This window comes from Coregonus clupeaformis, chromosome 39 (assembly GCF_020615455.1).
Source record: "Coregonus clupeaformis isolate EN_2021a chromosome 39, ASM2061545v1, whole genome shotgun sequence".
Lineage (NCBI taxonomy): Eukaryota > Metazoa > Chordata > Actinopteri > Salmoniformes > Salmonidae > Coregonus > Coregonus clupeaformis.
The window spans coordinates 11607782-11624930 of record NC_059230.1 but is presented as its reverse complement, the minus strand read 5'-3'; the positions used below and the strand labels follow the sequence as shown (position 1 = coordinate 11624930).

General features: G+C 47.7%; 1 protein-coding gene across 1 annotated transcript in view; it reads right to left on the bottom strand.

Moving 5' to 3' along the window:
- Positions 1 to 17149, bottom strand: part of LOC121554465 (nectin-4-like) — a 34330-nt gene that overhangs the window by 16691 nt on the left and 490 nt on the right. The window contains exons 2-6 of the mRNA XM_041868063.1: positions 9546 to 9667; positions 9362 to 9437; positions 4100 to 4267; positions 3357 to 3635; positions 2493 to 2610 (exon numbers count right to left, since the gene is read on the bottom strand). Of these exons, the coding sequence (XP_041723997.1) occupies positions 2493 to 2610; positions 3357 to 3635; positions 4100 to 4267; positions 9362 to 9437; positions 9546 to 9667 (763 nt within the window). The remainder of the gene's footprint in view (positions 1 to 2492; positions 2611 to 3356; positions 3636 to 4099; positions 4268 to 9361; positions 9438 to 9545; positions 9668 to 17149) is intronic.

Here is a 17149-nt window from a genome sequence, read left to right as displayed (position 1 = left end):
CCCCATGCTTCACAGTAGGTATGGTGTTCTTTGGATGCAACTCAGCATTCTTTGTCCTCCAAACACGACGAGTTGAGTTTTTACCAAAAAGTTATATTTTGGTTTCATCTGACCATATGACATTCTCCCAATCCTCTTCTGGATCATCCAAATGCACTCTAGCAAACTTCAGACGGGCCTGGACATGTACTGGCTTAATCAGGGGGACACGTCTGGCACTGCAGGATTTGAGTCCCTGGCGGCGTAGTGTGTTACTGATGGTAGGCTTTGTTACTTTGGTCCCAGCTCTCTGCAGGTCATACACTAGGTCCCCCCCGTGTGGTTCTGGGATTTTTGCTCACCGTTCTTGTGATCATTTTGACCCCACGGGGTGAGATCTTGCGTGGAGCCCCAGATCGAGGGAGATTATCAGTGGTCTTGTATGTCTTCCATTTCCTAATAATTGCTCCCACAGTTGATTTCTTCAAACCAAGCTGCTTACCTATTGTAGATTCAGTCTTCCCAGCCTGGTGCAGGTCTACAATTTTGTTTCTGGTGTCCTTTGACAGCTCTTTGGTCTTGGCCATAGTGGAGTTTGGAGTGTGACTGTTTGAGGTTGTGGACAGGTGTCTTTTATACTGATAACAAGTTCAAACAGGTGCCATTAATACAGGTAACGAGTGGAGGACAGAGGAGCCTCTTAAAGAAGAAGTTACAGGCCTGTGAGAGCCAGAAATCTTGCTTGTTTGTAGGTGACCAAATACTTATTTTCCACCATAATTTGCAAATAAATTCATTAAAAATCCTACAATGTGATTTTCTGGAGAAAAAAAATCTCAATTTGTCTGTCATAGTTGACGTGTACCTATGATGAAAATTACAGGCCTCTCTCATCTTTTTAAGTCGGAGAACAATTGGTGGCTGACTAAATACTTTTTTCCCCCACTGTAGCTACATTTTGAACTTCCATCCTCTCAGGCCAGGGGTACAATGTATGAATTTATGGTTGGATCAGAATTGCTGTTATAATCATTGGCCAGTACAGAGAATTAAGTAAAACCACACGTTTTTGAAAAGGCCTTTGATAAAGTGAGACTGGATTTTATTTATAAATGCCTGGATTTTTTCAATTTCAGTGATTCTCTTATAAAATGGGTAAAAGTAATGTATAGCAAAGTTAGATAAACTAAAGTTAGCTAGCTAGGTGGCTTGCAGGAAAAATTACTTACTTAGCTAGGCACTGTATTTGTCATCTGTCCTCTTGGTGCTGGAATCGGCTGTAGCTGAGCTTCTAACTTTAGCTAAATCCAAGTCTTTGTTTCGAATCCTCATCGCTATATTCCAGTTGAAACATGTATGGTTGAATGTCACCATGTAGTTAATAGATGCTCCATCGTCAAATTCGTGTTGATGAGAGGAATCACTTGAAGCCATTGCGTCTGGTCAGTTCTATACATTTTGCCCAAAGGATGTTGTTAGTGTCTCCTTTTCAAAAAAGCCCGCCTTGGAGGAGGGACGGGGGCCAGAGCATGAAGCACCGTTTCAGCGACTGGAGAAAATGTGTCTGCTTGTACATTTACTGATGAATCTGCCGATAGGAACATTACTGAAAGACATCCAATGGCTCTATCGAACAAGGACAACCATATCTACACCCACAAACACGTATATTGCGATCAGTATAACATAGAACCTTCACGAAATGCCACAAAGTAGGACTATATTTATTTTTAGATCAATACACCGGAAGCCGTCATAGGGTGTATCATTCAGCGCGTGAAGCCCTGACCTGCCTTCCTCCTGGGCAATTATGTGTGAAACACATCTCACTGTCCTAGAAATGCCTCAGACATTATGAAAACAAGCCCAGATTCCCCCAGGGTGAAATTCCCCTTTAGGTATTTTTTAAACCTCCTGCTTTGGGCTGGATGTGTCAATGTGTAGTTCATACATGCATTATATATGAGCAGAATTACTGTCTTACCTCAATTAGCCATAAAATCCCTAGTTTGAAAGCGAGTGTTTTCTGGAAGCTGTGCAGCGCCATTTTCCATACATTTTCCCCTGCAATGGCCAGTCCCCTAGCAATTCAAGTTTCAGCCAATGAACTTCAGCCCCTCGCCATTTGAGTGACAGCTAGCGAGAGCAATGACGTGGTGCACACATCTGCACAAATGTGACATAGTACGCAATCTTCGGGGACCACTTTTGTCTTGTGAGCGCTACTTTCAGAACTACTGGCTAAAAAGTATACAAACGTACCGGAGAATCTCTTTAACCATGTAAGTCAATCAAGATTCAAGTCAATTGCCTTATTATTGACAATGACTGCCTGGCAAGTGGCACTCAGAGCAAAACTAAAAACAACTCCTGAACTCCCTTAGGCTTAGTAACACTATTAATCATTGACTAATAGAATTACCAGTAAATCAAACAAAAACAGATTAGCCAGACATAATGTGAGTCAGACAGGCAGACAGGTAGGGAGGGTAGGTTGGGAAGGTAAGTGTTACCTGGTCCAGATGAAACTCTGTGGTTTGGGGTTCCCTCCACTGACACAGCTGAGGGCAGCTTCCTCCAGACCAGCATACCAGTTCTGATCAAACCCTGAGATCTCTGCATTGGGAGGATCTAGAACAGAGGAACATGATCAGAGTCATAATGTTTTACTGGCAGATACACAGAAATCCACAATTACACAAGCTAACAATAAAGGCAGGATAAAAAATTATCTGTAAAATATCTTCTTGGTGAGAAAGAAGCACAGTCCACTTACAATAAAGTTACTTTAGTCATGATAAATTGAGGGATTCTGAATTCTACCAGGGACTTTAAATAAAGAGGGCAATATTAAACGGAAAAGTCACCGAAGGCATAGAAGTCTGTATAAATGTGTAGTAAGGTATCACAATTAAAAATTGTATTTCATCTCACCTCTAGACTTATAGTTAAAGGCCCAGTGCAGTCAAAAACGTGATTTTCCTATATTTTATATATATTTCCACACTGAGGTTGGAATAATACTGTGTAATTGTGAGAATGATGAAAATGCTGATAGTGTAAGTGCTGTTTTAAAAGACTGCCTGAAATTTCAGCCTGTTTTGGTGCGATGGAGTTTTGGCCTTCCATGGTGACATCACCATGCAGTAAATTAGTTAATAGACCAATAAGAAAGAGAGTTCCAAATCTCTCTGCCAATAACAGCAACAACAAAAAATCCCCTAGTAAAATGTCTTGATTGAGAAATTGCCCTTTGCGAAGACCATTTTAATTGAAAACAATCACTGTAAGGTACTTAATTGTTACCCTGAAATGATTTGATATTGAGATAAAAAAAACGGCTGCATTGGATCTTTTAATGCGAAGTCTAAACTCACAGTGCACCACCAGGTTGTTGGTGATCCTGCGGGGTCCCTCCAGAGCCGGGTGCCACACCAGACAGTCCAGCCTCTTCCCGTTCATACTCCTCAGGGGGTGCAGAGAGAAGTGGGTGGAGACTGACCCACCCTCCGAGCTCCTGTTGTGTTTTTGGCCCATTAGGTCTGTGTCCCAAGAGAGGTGGGGCGGAGGGCGGGCCACAGAGCGGCAGGACGCGGCCAATCGGAAGGACTGGCCCTCGACAAGGATCACAGGGTCCAGGGAAGAGATGGGTGTGGCTGCAGGGGTCAAGGGTCAAATGTCAGACTTCCTTCAGGGATAGGAATAAACTATTCCCTGGTCTTAGTGCTTGGGGAGGTGATCTTAGAACTGATCTTAGAACTGGTCTTAGTTGTTAATTGGAGGTTAAGCTGATCCTAGATCATTGTGACATGATGCTTCAGGGGGTGGAAGTTCTTAAACACTGAACTAGGATCAGCTTTATGACCCAGGCTGAGATCTAATGTGCTCTGTTAGGTAGGTGTTTAAAAAACTCAGATCAGTGCTTTGAGGAAATGTTATCCTAAAAAAACTCAGACAGCTGGATACACTGACAGTTACAATGACAGTTGTGGCTTACATGACTACTATCACCACTAAAGCTATTGTTTCAGCTAGTAATACTACAACTGACACCTGTAAACATCATCATCATCAGTCAAAGGAATACAATGAGGAAGGGGAAGTAAGGGGAGGGACTTACTCCACACGGTGAGTGACAGCTGTCGTTCGAAGTTCCCAGAGGGGAAGGTGCTGATGTGACAGTTGTACCTGCCCTCGTCTGACTCCACAGTGTTCATGATGATCAGAGACGAGTCCACCGTGGGCTCACTGCTGCCAAACCGCACACGCCCCGAGTACTGACCAAACTCTGAGAGAGGGAGAGAGGGGGAAGAGAGGGGGGAGAGGGAGGAGAAGGGCAGGAGAGGAGGGGGGGAGGATAAAGAGGGGGAGGGGTGAGAGAGTGGAAGACAGAGATAGAAAGAGAGATAGAGAGGAAGTGAGATATTGGGGTGGCAAAAATAGTGAGATGGAGTAGGTACGTTAAAACTGCATCTGGGGTTTCATCATTGTCTTGTTTTGTACGCTTTGTACAAAATAATAAAATGCAGGACGACAGGATATTTATAAACGTAGCTCTTTATTAACTAGCTATAACGTGCATGTCCATGTGTCTCTGGCCATGATCATCTTAGAATGACCTCACCACCTGGGTGGTCTTAACCAATCATTGCACAGTATGATGCATCCAATTACAATTCAGTATGGTGACACATATGAATATTACATCCCCCTTCTTTTAAAAAAAAAGAAAAAAATATGTGGAACAATAAAGCGTTTCTTTTGAATATATGCTCTGTAGTTTGAACTCGAGGTAAGTAACCATTTAAACTGCACCAACTGCATCAACATAACAGACAAACAATGATTCAGCATATTGTTATTTTTAGAACAAATATTTCTCAGCAACTCAGCTTTTCACTGTAGCAATGACATCTCAACATATCAAACAAATACAATACCAAAGCATTTCAAGTTAACTTTCAATAACAAGTTTACAGTCTGGAAACTCTTTTAGGGCAGCGATCCGCCTACACCCTTTGACATTTCACAGGTCTAGGACAGCTCTAGGCTTGACCTCTCTTCCTGACCTTGTGTGATATGAAGCTGAGCATGCTTCTGTGTCAGTCAACAGTTCTTGTGGTGTTGCAGGTAAGTATGGTGTATGTTGTGTTGTGTCTGTGTTTAGTCCATCCCGTTCTCTTTCAGGGGAACAGTTCATCTCGTCAGTGTGTTGTTCTTTTGTGTTCAGTAGGTGACGACGATTGCGGCGGTACACCGCTCCTTCTGCGGTGCGAACGTGATATGAACGTTCAGTGTCAGCTGGTTGGATGACGACTGCTGGCTTCCAGTAGCCATGCTCCTGGATTCTAACTGACTCTCCGTCGTTCAGTGGTGGCAGTGGTCTGGCTGACCTGTCGTAGTATCGCTTTTGCTGTTGCTGTCTCTGTGCACGTTTTGCATGCACTTCCTTGTAGCTGACGACCTCAGGTTGCAGCTGCTGGTTGGTGCTGGGGAGGATTGAGCGAAGTCTGCGGCTCATCAACAGCTGGGCTGGTGATTTGAAGTTGTCAACTGGAGTGTTGCGGTATTCAAGGAGACTGAGGTAGGGGTCTCTCTTGTCTGCTTTTGCTTTGTCCATGAGTGATTTAGCGATCTGCACAGATTTTTCAGCAAGGCCATTACTTTGAGGGTAATGTGGGCTTGTGGTGACGTGTGTGAACTCCCATGCTTTTGTGAAGGATTCAAACTCATTTGATTTGTAACAGGGCCCATTGTCAGATATTAAAGTCTCTACAATGCCATGCCTGGCAAAGGCTGCTTTCAGCTTGTGTATCACAGCTGCAGATGTGGTGCTGTGAAGCTTGTCGAGTTCAAAGTATCTGCTGTAGTAGTCCACTGTTATAATGTAGTCCTCGTTGTTCCACGTGAACAGATCGGTTGCCACGACCTGCCAGGGTCGGTCTGGGATACGGTGAGGTAACATTGGCTCTTTGGTGTTCGAGGGGCGTCGTTCAAGACACGTGGGGCATTTACCAACCATGTCCTCTATTTGTTTGCACATTCCGGGCCAAAACAAAATGTCCCGTGCTCTCTGTTTGCACTTTTCCATGCCCATGTGTCCAGCATGGATCTTTGTCAAAATCTCTTCTCTGAGACTGGTAGGAATGATGATTTTCTCTCCTTTGAAAATGATTCCGTTGATCTGTGATAGTTCGTCACGATGGTTCCAGAACTCTGAGACGCTCTGAGGGCATTTTCTCCTCTCCTCAGGCCATCCTGACTGTATGACGTTCCTCAGCTGTGTGAGTTGTGTGTCTTTTTCTGTTTCTGCTCGGATCTCCTTCAGTTTTGTGTCACTAACTGGTAAGTTGCTGTACACAGTGTGCACCTGCATGTCCATGCCTTCACTGAGGCTGCTGTCCTTGTAGGTAAGGAACTTCCTGGAGAGTGTGTCTGCGACAGGGATGTCTTTGCCTGGACGGTGAGTGATTGTGAAGTCGTATTTTTGTAGTTGAAGGATCATTCTCTGTAGCCTTGGCGGGGCTGCGGCTAACGGTTTCCTCATGATTGACTCGAGGGGCTTGTGGTCTGATTCCACAATGACTTGTCGTCCATAGACATACTGATGGAAACGCTTACATCCGAACAGAATGGCGTACAGCTCCTTTTCGATTTGAGCGTAGTTGATTTCACAGTCTGTGAGAGATTTGGAAGCGTAGCCGATGGGTTTTCCTTCTTGCAGTAGCACTGCCCCTAGTCCATACTTTGACGCGTCCACCTGGAGTCTGAGCTCTTTGTTGGGGTCGTAGTAGGCAAGGATTGGTCCTGGTTCTCTCGTGATCAAGTCTTTCACTTTCTGGAAAGCGATGTCGTGTTGGTTGTCCCAGAGGAACTCACTGGACTGCTTTAGCAGCTGACGCAGGGGTGCATTAGCATTGGAGAGGCTGGGTGCGAACTTGGCTAAGTAGTTGACCATGCCAAGCACTGTTTCCAGCTCTGCGCGGTTCTTTGGTGGCTCCATTTCCTTTATGGCTGAGATCTTCTGCGGATCTGGCTTGATTCCATTCGCTGTGAGAAGATGCCCGAAGTAGCTGACCTCTGTAGCGCCGACTGTGCTCTTCTCGGGGTTGAGCCGGACTCCTCTCTCGCGGGACCTTTGCAGCATCGCGCTGAGGTTTCTGTCGTGTTCCTCTTTGGTTCGACCATAGACAAGGATGTCGTCCACAATTGCCACGACTCCGTCGAGGCCTTCGTACACCTCGTCGATCTTTCGCTGAAACTCGTCTTGGGCTGAGATAATCCCAAAAGGCAGGCGACGGAACCTGTAGCGTCCAAACGGTGTGTTGAACGTTGTGAGCTTAGATGACTCTTCTGTGAGCTTGATAGCCCAGTAGCCTGATCTGGCGTCCATGACACTGAAGTAGCGTGCGCCCGCTAGCTTGTGTGTGATGCCATCTAGCGTCGGTAAGGGGGTAATGGGGGCGTTTGATAGCCTTGTTCAAGTCTCTTGGGTCGAGACATACTCTGAGCTTGCCTGTCCGTGGTTTCTCCACCACCACTAACGCGTTGACCCAATCCGTCGGTTCTGTAACCTTGGTGACGATGTCAGATTGCTCCATGCTCTCCAACTCTTTCTTCAGACGGGCGCGGAGAGCAAGTGGAATCTTTCTCGGTGGGTAGATCACAGGGGTTGCGTCTGGGTTAAGGTGAATGGTACATTCTCCTGGGAATAGTCCTATTCCTGTAAAAACATCAGCAAACTCCTCCATGACATTCTCTATCTCTACTGGTGCTGTCACTGATAAAACTAGCTTGATAAGGTCCATGTCTAAACATGCTTTAAGACCTAGCACTGCAGGTGCTCGAGTGTCAACAACGTAAAAGTCCAACATCATGTCCCTTTCCTTGTATTTGCATTTGAGAGTGCATGTGCCTTTTACTGGGAGCTGTTCACCACCATAACCAGTCAGTCTGCGCGTGGTGGGCTGTAGCTCACACTCAGATGTCAAGCTTCTGTACTTACTCAGAGGAATAATGTTTACTTGTGCACCAGTGTCTAGTTTGAATTTTAGCTCTGTGCCTTGTCTTCCTATCTCAATGTCAGCAAAGGCTTGCTCTGTCTCTGATATCTGACTTTTCTGTGTCACTGAATCAATAAACAGTTCATCAGCATTTGACTCTTTGATTGACATTTCATCTTCACTCACTGTATGTACTGTTTTTCCACGGTAAACTCTGCACACTTTTGCAAAGTGATTCCATTTTCCACATTTAGTACACTGTTTGCCTTTAGCTGGGCAATTCCCCTGTTCGCCATGCACTTTGTATCCACAATATCCACATGTTTTGGGGCGTTTGGAGTCTGTGTCGCTCTGTTTTGGAGTTCTGTCTGTCTCCGTTCTGAAACATGCTCTCTGGGCACTGGAGGTGTGCTTTGATGTCTGCCTGACTGCGTGCACTGCTTGTTCACGTGATGCGCTCATGCTGCCGCCTGAAATGGTTTTCATCTGAACCTGTGCTAGCTCGTGAGATCTGGCTATGTCGATAGCTTTGTCCAGCGTTAACTCTGATCCAACATTCAAAAGTTTCTCTCTCACTCGCGGTGATTGTATTCCAAATACAATACGGTCCCTGACCATCTCATCCTTGTTTGCATAATCACAGTCTTTCACAAGCAGACGCAGCTCAGTGACAAACTGTTCAAACGATTCACTAGCGCCTTGTACTTTCTCATGGAATTTGTACCTAGCGAAAATTGTATTGGTCTTTGGCAAAACATATGCTTCAAAACGATCGTAGTATGTTTTCAGTACCTTTGATTCAGCCTCGGTAAGTGTCCATGTGTTGTAAATGTCTCTCCCTTTTTCACCGATCCAGAGGAGCAGGTAGCTGCACTTTTCCTCTTCTCCTCTTTCCTTCAGAGGACCCGTGAACATCAGCTCCACATGCTGTTTGAACTTACGCCATGCATCGGGTAGATTTGTAGACCCCCAATCCATTCGAGGTGAAGGAACTCCAGCAAAATCCATCTTTTAGTCCTTTTACTCTGACACCATGTCTTGTTTTGTACGCTTTGTACAAAATAATAAAATGCAGGACGACAGGATATTTATAAACGTAGCTCTTTATTAACTAGCTATAACGTGCATGTCCATGTGTCTCTGGCCATGATCATCTTAGAATGACCTCACCACCTGGGTGGTCTTAACCAATCATTGCACAGTATGATGCATCCAATTACAATTCAGTATGGTGACACATATGAATATTACAATCATCTACTCAAAATATAACTTGTGAGGCTTCGAGTGCTAGCAAAGCAGATGAACGACCAATGTAATATAAAGAGATGGATGGTTGACACTCTTAGTACTTTAACACCTATACGTGTGTGTCCTACCTGTGTGTCCGGCAGTGTGGTGTACTGTGATGATCTGGTCCTTGGTGCCATCTGCTTTCTCCTTGGTCCAGGTGACCTGTGACAACGAGAGACGAGACCATTATGTTAGGGACGTCTTTTCTAAGATAAAACCAGATATGTTGAACAGAGCACTGTGGGTACTGTAGTAAATCATGCTACAGACCTGAACCACCACCTGGCCCACTTCCACCTTGAACTGGCAGGGCAGCCGGGTCTCAGCCTCGGCCAGGGAGCGCATTAAGAACAGGGGAGAGGGCTCCACAAAGTCCCCCTGCACCACAGCAACTGGGGGAGAGAGAGCGTGGGAAGGAGAGATGGAGGGGGAGAGGGGAGAGAAAGAGAGACTTTTTATTTGTTGACTTTATTGTCCCCTTGTGGAAAATGTCGTTGACGTCATTTAAAAAAACACAGGATAAAGACAGTTACAATAGAAATACAACACAATGTTACAGTGTAGAGAGCGAGAGAGAGAGAGAGAGAGAGAGAGAGAGAGAGAGAGAGAGAATGAGAGGTTGAGTGTGACGATCCCGGCTGTCTGAGTCGGGTCCTGTCTGGTGACTAGTGTTCCTGCTCGTATTCTCCAGTTTCCCGAGGGTTCGGGAACGCTCCGGGGAGCGCTCTGGTTTTCCGCACCTGCATCCCATCAGCAATCTGCACACCTGGTCCTGATCATCACCCTTCTTAGGCTCTGGCCCAACATCCAGTTCCTGCCGGATCGTTAGCCATGAACAGTATGTTGTCAGCGTATCAGTCTCTGAGCCAGTAGTGTTAGTTTTGTTGTTTTGCACCTTTTTGACTTGCTGTGTACTGACCTCCGTTTTGTTCTGTCTGCAGTCTCTCACCCGGAACCTTCACCCAACCTCTGCCTGATGGTCGGCGGCTGCCGAGCCAGTACCGGACCAACCACTGCACCCTCAACAACCCATCCACGCCACCCGCTCTGTTCCCTGGATTATTCAGCTTCACTCGGACTCTATTAATAAACACTCACCTTTGTCTCACGTACCGTGTCCTGGTCTGCTTCTGGGTTCTGGCTTAGTTAACCGTGACAGAACGATCCGGCCAGTAATGAACCCAGCGGACCTGGACTCTGTTCGCCATGCTATTACCCAGCAGGAGAAGATGTTGGGCCATCATAGCACGGTACTACAGGAGATCGCGTTGTCAGTTCGGAACCTTTCTACCGGTCTGACGGAGGTCCAGAACCAACGCAAGTGTCCGGTGGAGGATCCACTACCGGTTTCACCCATCTCGCCTGCCGCTTCTGAAGCTGTGTCCATCCGTGAGCCCAAGGTTCCGACGCCGGATAAGTATGAGGGAGAGCTGGGAAGATGCCGTTCCTTCCTTATGCAGTGTGGACTAGTGTTCGATCTACAGCCCTACTCTTATGCCACAGACAAGGCTAGGATAGCCTTTGTGATTGAGTTGCTGCGTGGTCGAGCGCTGGAGTGGGCTTCAGCCGTTTGGGAACGACAGGATCCCTGCATGGCTTCATACCAGGGGTTCACGGCCGAGATGAGGAAGCTCTTCGACCATTCCGTCCGAGGGAGGGACGCAGCTAGGCGCCTGTTTTCGCTTCGCCAAGGAACTCGCAGCGTGGCCGACTTCGTGATCGAGTTCAAGACGTTGGCTGTGGAGAGTGGGTGGAACGAGGAGTCTCTGCAAGCGGCCTTTTACCAGGGTCTGTCGGAGCAGCTCAAGGATGAGTTGATCTCCTATCCGGAGCCTAGTGACCTGGACAGCTTGGTAGCTTTGTCTATTCGGGGTGGATAATCGAGTCCGAGAGCGAAGGAGGGAGAAGCAATGGGTTCCGTCCAACCGATCAGCTTCTCAGGATCCAGTCGGGTCGTCAAACTGCGCGGCTCGCTAAAGTTGGGAGGACTTTTAGCGAGCCAGTTTCGACCTCTCAATACCTCTGTCAGACCCCGTTTCCCGGCTACCCTTATGAACAGGAATCAGAGCTTAGCGATTAACGCTTTTATCGATTCAGGTGCCGATGGAAGCTTTCTAGATGCCGAGTTGGTGGAACAGCTGGGGCTTTCCAAGGAGCAATTGCCGGAAGCCATTGAAGCTACCACTCTGAACGGCAGTAGTCTGGCACGTATCACGATGAGGACTGAACCGGTTAAGATGCGGTTGTCGGGGAATCATTCTGAGATGATTTCATTCTTCATTCTGCCGTCTTCCCATGTTCCTCTGGTCCTTGGATACCCCTGGCTGAAGGAACACAATCCCACGTTCGATTGGGTGACGGGCAAGGTAACGAGTTGGAGCCTTGATTGTCATGCTAACTGTCTCAAGACTGCCTGCCCCCATTCGGTTCCCAGTCAGGTGATTGAGGCTAAACCCCCAGATTTGTCCCTGGTTCCCGAGACATATCACGATTTGGGGGAAGTTTTCAGTAAGCAGAAGGCTCTGTCACTCCCTCCCCACCGACCATATGATTGTGCCATCAACCTGGTCCCTGGAGCTGTCTACCCCAAGGGAAGGTTATACAGTATCTCCCGACCTGAACGTGAGGCGTTGGAGACCTACATCAAGGAGTCCCTAGCTGCTGGTCTCGTTCGTCCCTCGTCATCACCCCTGGGGGCAGGATTCTTCTTTGTGGGTAAGAAGGATGGCTCTCTTCGACCGTGTATTGATTATCGGGGGTTGAATGACATCACGGTCAAGAACAAGTATCCCCTGCCCTTGATGAGTTCTGCCTTCGACTCCTTACAGGGTGCTACGGTGTTCACCAAGCTAGACCCTACGCAATGCGTATCACCTGGTCCGGATCAGAGAGGGGGACGAGTGGTTGACGGGTTTCAATACACCGATGGGTCACTTCGAGTATCAGGTGATGCCGTTTGGACTGACCAATGCTCCAGCGGTATTCCAGAGTATGGTGAACGACGTCCTGAGAGATATGATCGGTCTCTTTGTGTTTGTTTACCTGGATGACATTCTGATCTTCTCGAAGGAACCTTCCGACCACGTCCAGCATGTCCGGCAGGTTCTGCAGCGATTGTTGGAGAATCGCCTGTTTGTGAAGGCCGAGAAGTGCGAGTTTCACGCCCACACGACATCCTTTCTCGGGTACATCATCTCCAGGGGAGAGATTAGGATGGACCAGGAGAAGGTTAGAGCGGTTCTGGAATGGGCCCAGCCCGGTACGAGATTGCAGCTCCAGAGATTTTTGGGGTTTGCGAATTTCTACCGCAGATTCATCCGGGATTACAGCCGTGTGGCCGCTCCGTTAACTGCCTTGACTTCCAGCATCAGGACCTTCAAGTGGAATCCGGAGGCGGATCGAGCGTTTCTGGATTTGAAGAGGCGATTCACCAACGCACCGATTCTCTCTCAACCGGACACGGCCCGTCAGTTCGTCGTTGAAGTGGACGCGTCTGATGTGGGAGTTGGCGCCATCCTGTCGCAGCGATGCTCCACGGACAGTAAACTCCATCCCTGCGCCTACTACTCTCGTCGCCTTTCGCCTGCGGAGAGGAATTACGATGTGGGTAACCGGGAGCTTCTCGCGGTGAAACTTGCCTTGGAGGAGTGGCGCCACTGGTTGGAGGGGGGCGGAGCAACCGTTTATTGTCTGGACGGACCACAAGAATCTTGCTTACGTGCAATCGGCTAAACGTCTCAACTCCCGTCCAGGCCAGGTGGGCGTTGTTTTTCGGACGATTCAAGTTTGCCCTGACGTTCCGACCTGGATCTAAGAACGGCAAGGCGGACGCCTTGTCCCGGATGTTCTCCAAGACGGAGGAGAGTGGGTCCAAGACCGAGACAATCCTCCCCGGAACTGCGTCGTGGGAGCAGTTATGTGGAAGATTGAGGAGGAGGTGCTGGCGGCCCTTCGGACTCAGCCCGGTCCCGGTAACGGTCCACCCGGTCGGTTGTTTGTGCCTGAGTCGGTTCGTCCTGCTGTCCTCAAATGGTCCCACGCCAGCAAGATGGCTTGTCACCCTGGCGTGGCTCGGACTATGGCGTTTCTTCGCAGACGTTTTTGGTGGCCTGCCATGGCCGAGGATACTCGGGGTTTTGTTGCTGCCTGTCCAGTGTGTGCGCAGAATAAGAGTACCAATCGGCCCAGCTCTGGACTACTTCACCCCCTTCCTATTCCCCGGCGACCATGGTCGCATCTGGCCCTGGACTTCGTCACGGGGTTGCCCGCTTCTGAGGGGAACACGGTCGTTCTGACTATCGTGGACAGATTCAGCAAGTTCGCCCACTTTGTGCCAATTGCCAAGCTTCCCTCTGCCTCGGAGACGTCCGAGATCCTGGTTAGGGAGGTTTTCAGGGTCCACGGTTTGCCCAGTGATATCGTTTCCGACCGTGGCCCTCAGTTTACCTCTGCTGTCTGGAAGTCCTTCTGTTTGGCCATTGGAGCTACGGTCAGTCTCACATCTGGTTTTCACCCCCAATCCAATGGTCAGGCGGAGAGAGCCAACCAGAAGATGGAATCAACGCTACGCTGTCTGGTCTCTTCCAACCCCACCTCCTGGGTCTCTCAGTTGCCTTGGGTTGAGTATGCCCACAATACTCTTCCTACATCTGCCACTGGGATGTCTCCCTTCCAGTGCCTGTATGGCTACCAACCTCCCCTGTTTCCTTCTCAGGAGAAGGAGCTCTCAGTGCCTTCTGTTCAGGCCCATATTCGGCGTTGCCACCGGACCTGGCATCGGGCCAGAAAGGCACTCCTTAGAGTTTCGGACCGGTATCAGCTCCAGGCGAATCGTCGCCGGATTCCCCGCTCCCACCTATACCATCGGAGATAGGGTTTGGTTGGCCACACGGGATCTTCCGTTACGGACTGAGTCTAGGAAGTTGTTACCGAAGTTCATTGGTCCGTTTGTGGTGGAGAAGGTGATCAATCCAGTGGCAGTTCGACTCAAACTACCGAGGACGCTCAGAGTCCATCCCACCTTTCATGTCTCCTGCCTCAAGCCTGTCTTCCTCAGTCCTCTGTTGCCTCCTCCGCCTCCTCCTCCTCCTCCTCGGATGATCGGAGGTGGTCCTGCCTACACGGTGCGTCGCATCATGGATTCCAGACGGCGGGGCCGGGGTTTCCAGTATCTCGTGGACTGGGAGGGGTATGGCCCTGAAGAGAGGAGTTGGATTCCGCGGCGACAGGTCCTAGACGCAGACCTCATCAGTGACTTCTACCGCCTCCATCCTGGCGCTCCGGGAAGTCCGCCCGGTGGCGTTCGTCGGAGGGGGGTACTGTGACGATCCCGGCTGTCTGAGTCGGGTCCTGTCTGGTGACTAGTGTTCCTGCTCGTATTCTCCAGTTTCCCGAGGGTTCGGGAACGCTCCGGGGAGCGCTCTGGTTTTCCGCACCTGCATCCCATCAGCAATCTGCACACCTGGTCCTGATCATCACCCTTCTTAGGCTCTGGCCCAACATCCAGTTCCTGCCGGATCGTTAGCCATGAACAGTATGTTGTCAGCGTATCAGTCTCTGAGCCAGTAGTGTTAGTTTTGTTGTTTTGCACCTTTTTGACTTGCTGTGTACTGACCTCCGTTTTGTTCTGTCTGCAGTCTCTCACCCGGAACCTTCACCCAACCTCTGCCTGATGGTCGGCGGCTGCCGAGCCAGTACCGGACCAACCACTGCACCCTCAACAACCCATCCACGCCACCCGCTCTGTTCCCTGGATTATTCAGCTTCACTCGGACTCTATTAATAAACACTCACCTTTGTCTCACGTACCGTGTCCTGGTCTGCTTCTGGGTTCTGGCTTAGTTAACCGTGACATTGAGACAGGAAGACTGCACTGAACCATGACTGAGGATTTGTAGTCTGACACTTTCCTCACTGTCCTTACATATACTTTAGGAGGTGAGCGACAGAAACAGAGGAGGTGTAGAGAATAGAGAGATGTGATTGGAAAGAAGACAGAGAGGCCAAGAGATGGGGGGAGGAAGAGTACACAAAGAAGAAAGGGAGGCAGTCAGAGGGAGGACAGAGAGAAACTAGGACAAGCCATTCGATGTGTCAGTGAAGACATGTTGCTCGACTTGTTGCGCTAGTGAACCTCTTGTCCAGAGAAACACACAAACACATACTCACGTGCACGCACACAGTGCATGCAAACGCACGCATGCATGCATGGCATGCACACATACATACACATATACACACTCGTATGTATGCGCAACCTGTGTGTATTTAGGTAGAACTGTAAACTCACTGACCAATTCAATGTAGTCATCTTATTTTCTCTACAGTGGCAGACTGTTTTGCCAAGTCACAACATTGATGATCCTTATGGAATGAAGGCCTTATTGCAATCTGCTGTTACCATTAAAACAAAGCGTTCTTTTTTTGCCAAACAGCTCACTCTTAGCCTAACAGAAAAATCATATATACACCCTACCAAATACTAATACAAATGTTATGTAAATATATTGTAATCTTGTTCAATGTAGGCTATATTTTAGACATATTACCTCAACTACCTCAACTAGCCGGTGCCCCCGCACATTGACTCTGCAACGGTACCCCCCTGTATATATAGCCTCCCTACTGTCACTTTATTTGACTTCTGCTCTTTTTTTTCTCAACACTTTTTTTGTTGTTGTTTTATTCTTACTTTTTTTGTTTAAAATAAATGCACTGTTGGTTAAGGGCTGTAAGTAAGCATTTCACTGTAATGTCTGCACCTGTTGTATTCGGCGCATGTGACCAATAAAATTTGATTTGATTTGATTTGATTTGATTTGACCCATGATACATTTAGTTAAAGATACCAGTTCCAGATAACATATTATATGCCCATAGTAAAAGCTGTTTTGATATGGCTGTACTGATTCAACGGTGGTTATTTTTGTTGTTGTTGAACTAGTAGTGTGTGTGTGTGTGTGTGTGTGTGTGGCATGCGTGAGCGTGTGTGTGTAAACAACAGGCAGATTGTCTTTAGTATGATTTATGTATTTACCAGTTCACTTTGTTGTCTACCAAGCTGCCAGGTGCTGTATTTTTCCATGTGAGCAGTGTGTTACTCTTGTGTCACATAAGAGTAGTGAACATGGAGTAGAGGCAGGCAAGGATTTTAGGTTTGCTGAGGAATCTACCTGTGCCACATTACTGGCATAACACTCCACCTATGACACAGCATCCGGCCCGTCTGTCTGACTGACTGTCTCTCATCTCCTCTGAGCATGATTAAATACACACTGTCAGGATAAGAGACATACTCTCTCTCTCTCTCTCTCTCTCTCTCTCTCTGTCTCTCTCTCGCTCTGTCTCTCTCGCTCTGTCTCTGTCTCACACAAACCATGTCTCTGTTTTCCTCATTTAAAAACAGTCATTATACATCAGCTTATATAAATACAGTACAGGACAACAGGTGCCTTCTGCAATCCTTCTCTGATCCCCATACAGACAGATGTGTGTCAGAGAGAGAGAGAGAGAGAGAGAGTGCACAGGAAAGGAGTCAGACTGAATCACAGACATGAGGGGGGAAATTGATCAACAGTAACCTGTTTTTCCTGAAATATCTCCTCAAGTGTTGTTCATCTAATCCAGCAAAGACTAACCCAGGAAGCTGAACAAGAGCCAAAGTTGGCAGTAGCCTATTTATTTAAATACTTATATAAAAAACGACTTGCTAGGTCAATTACCAAAATACATAGGACTATAGATAAACCAAAATAAAAATGCAGCGCTTTAGTTGTATATAGTTGTCATTGTTGTGTGTTATTTTGTTTATAGCGCCTTACTTATCCCTATTGCAGTGTTATTTCTCATAGTCTAAACATTAAATAATGAATAAA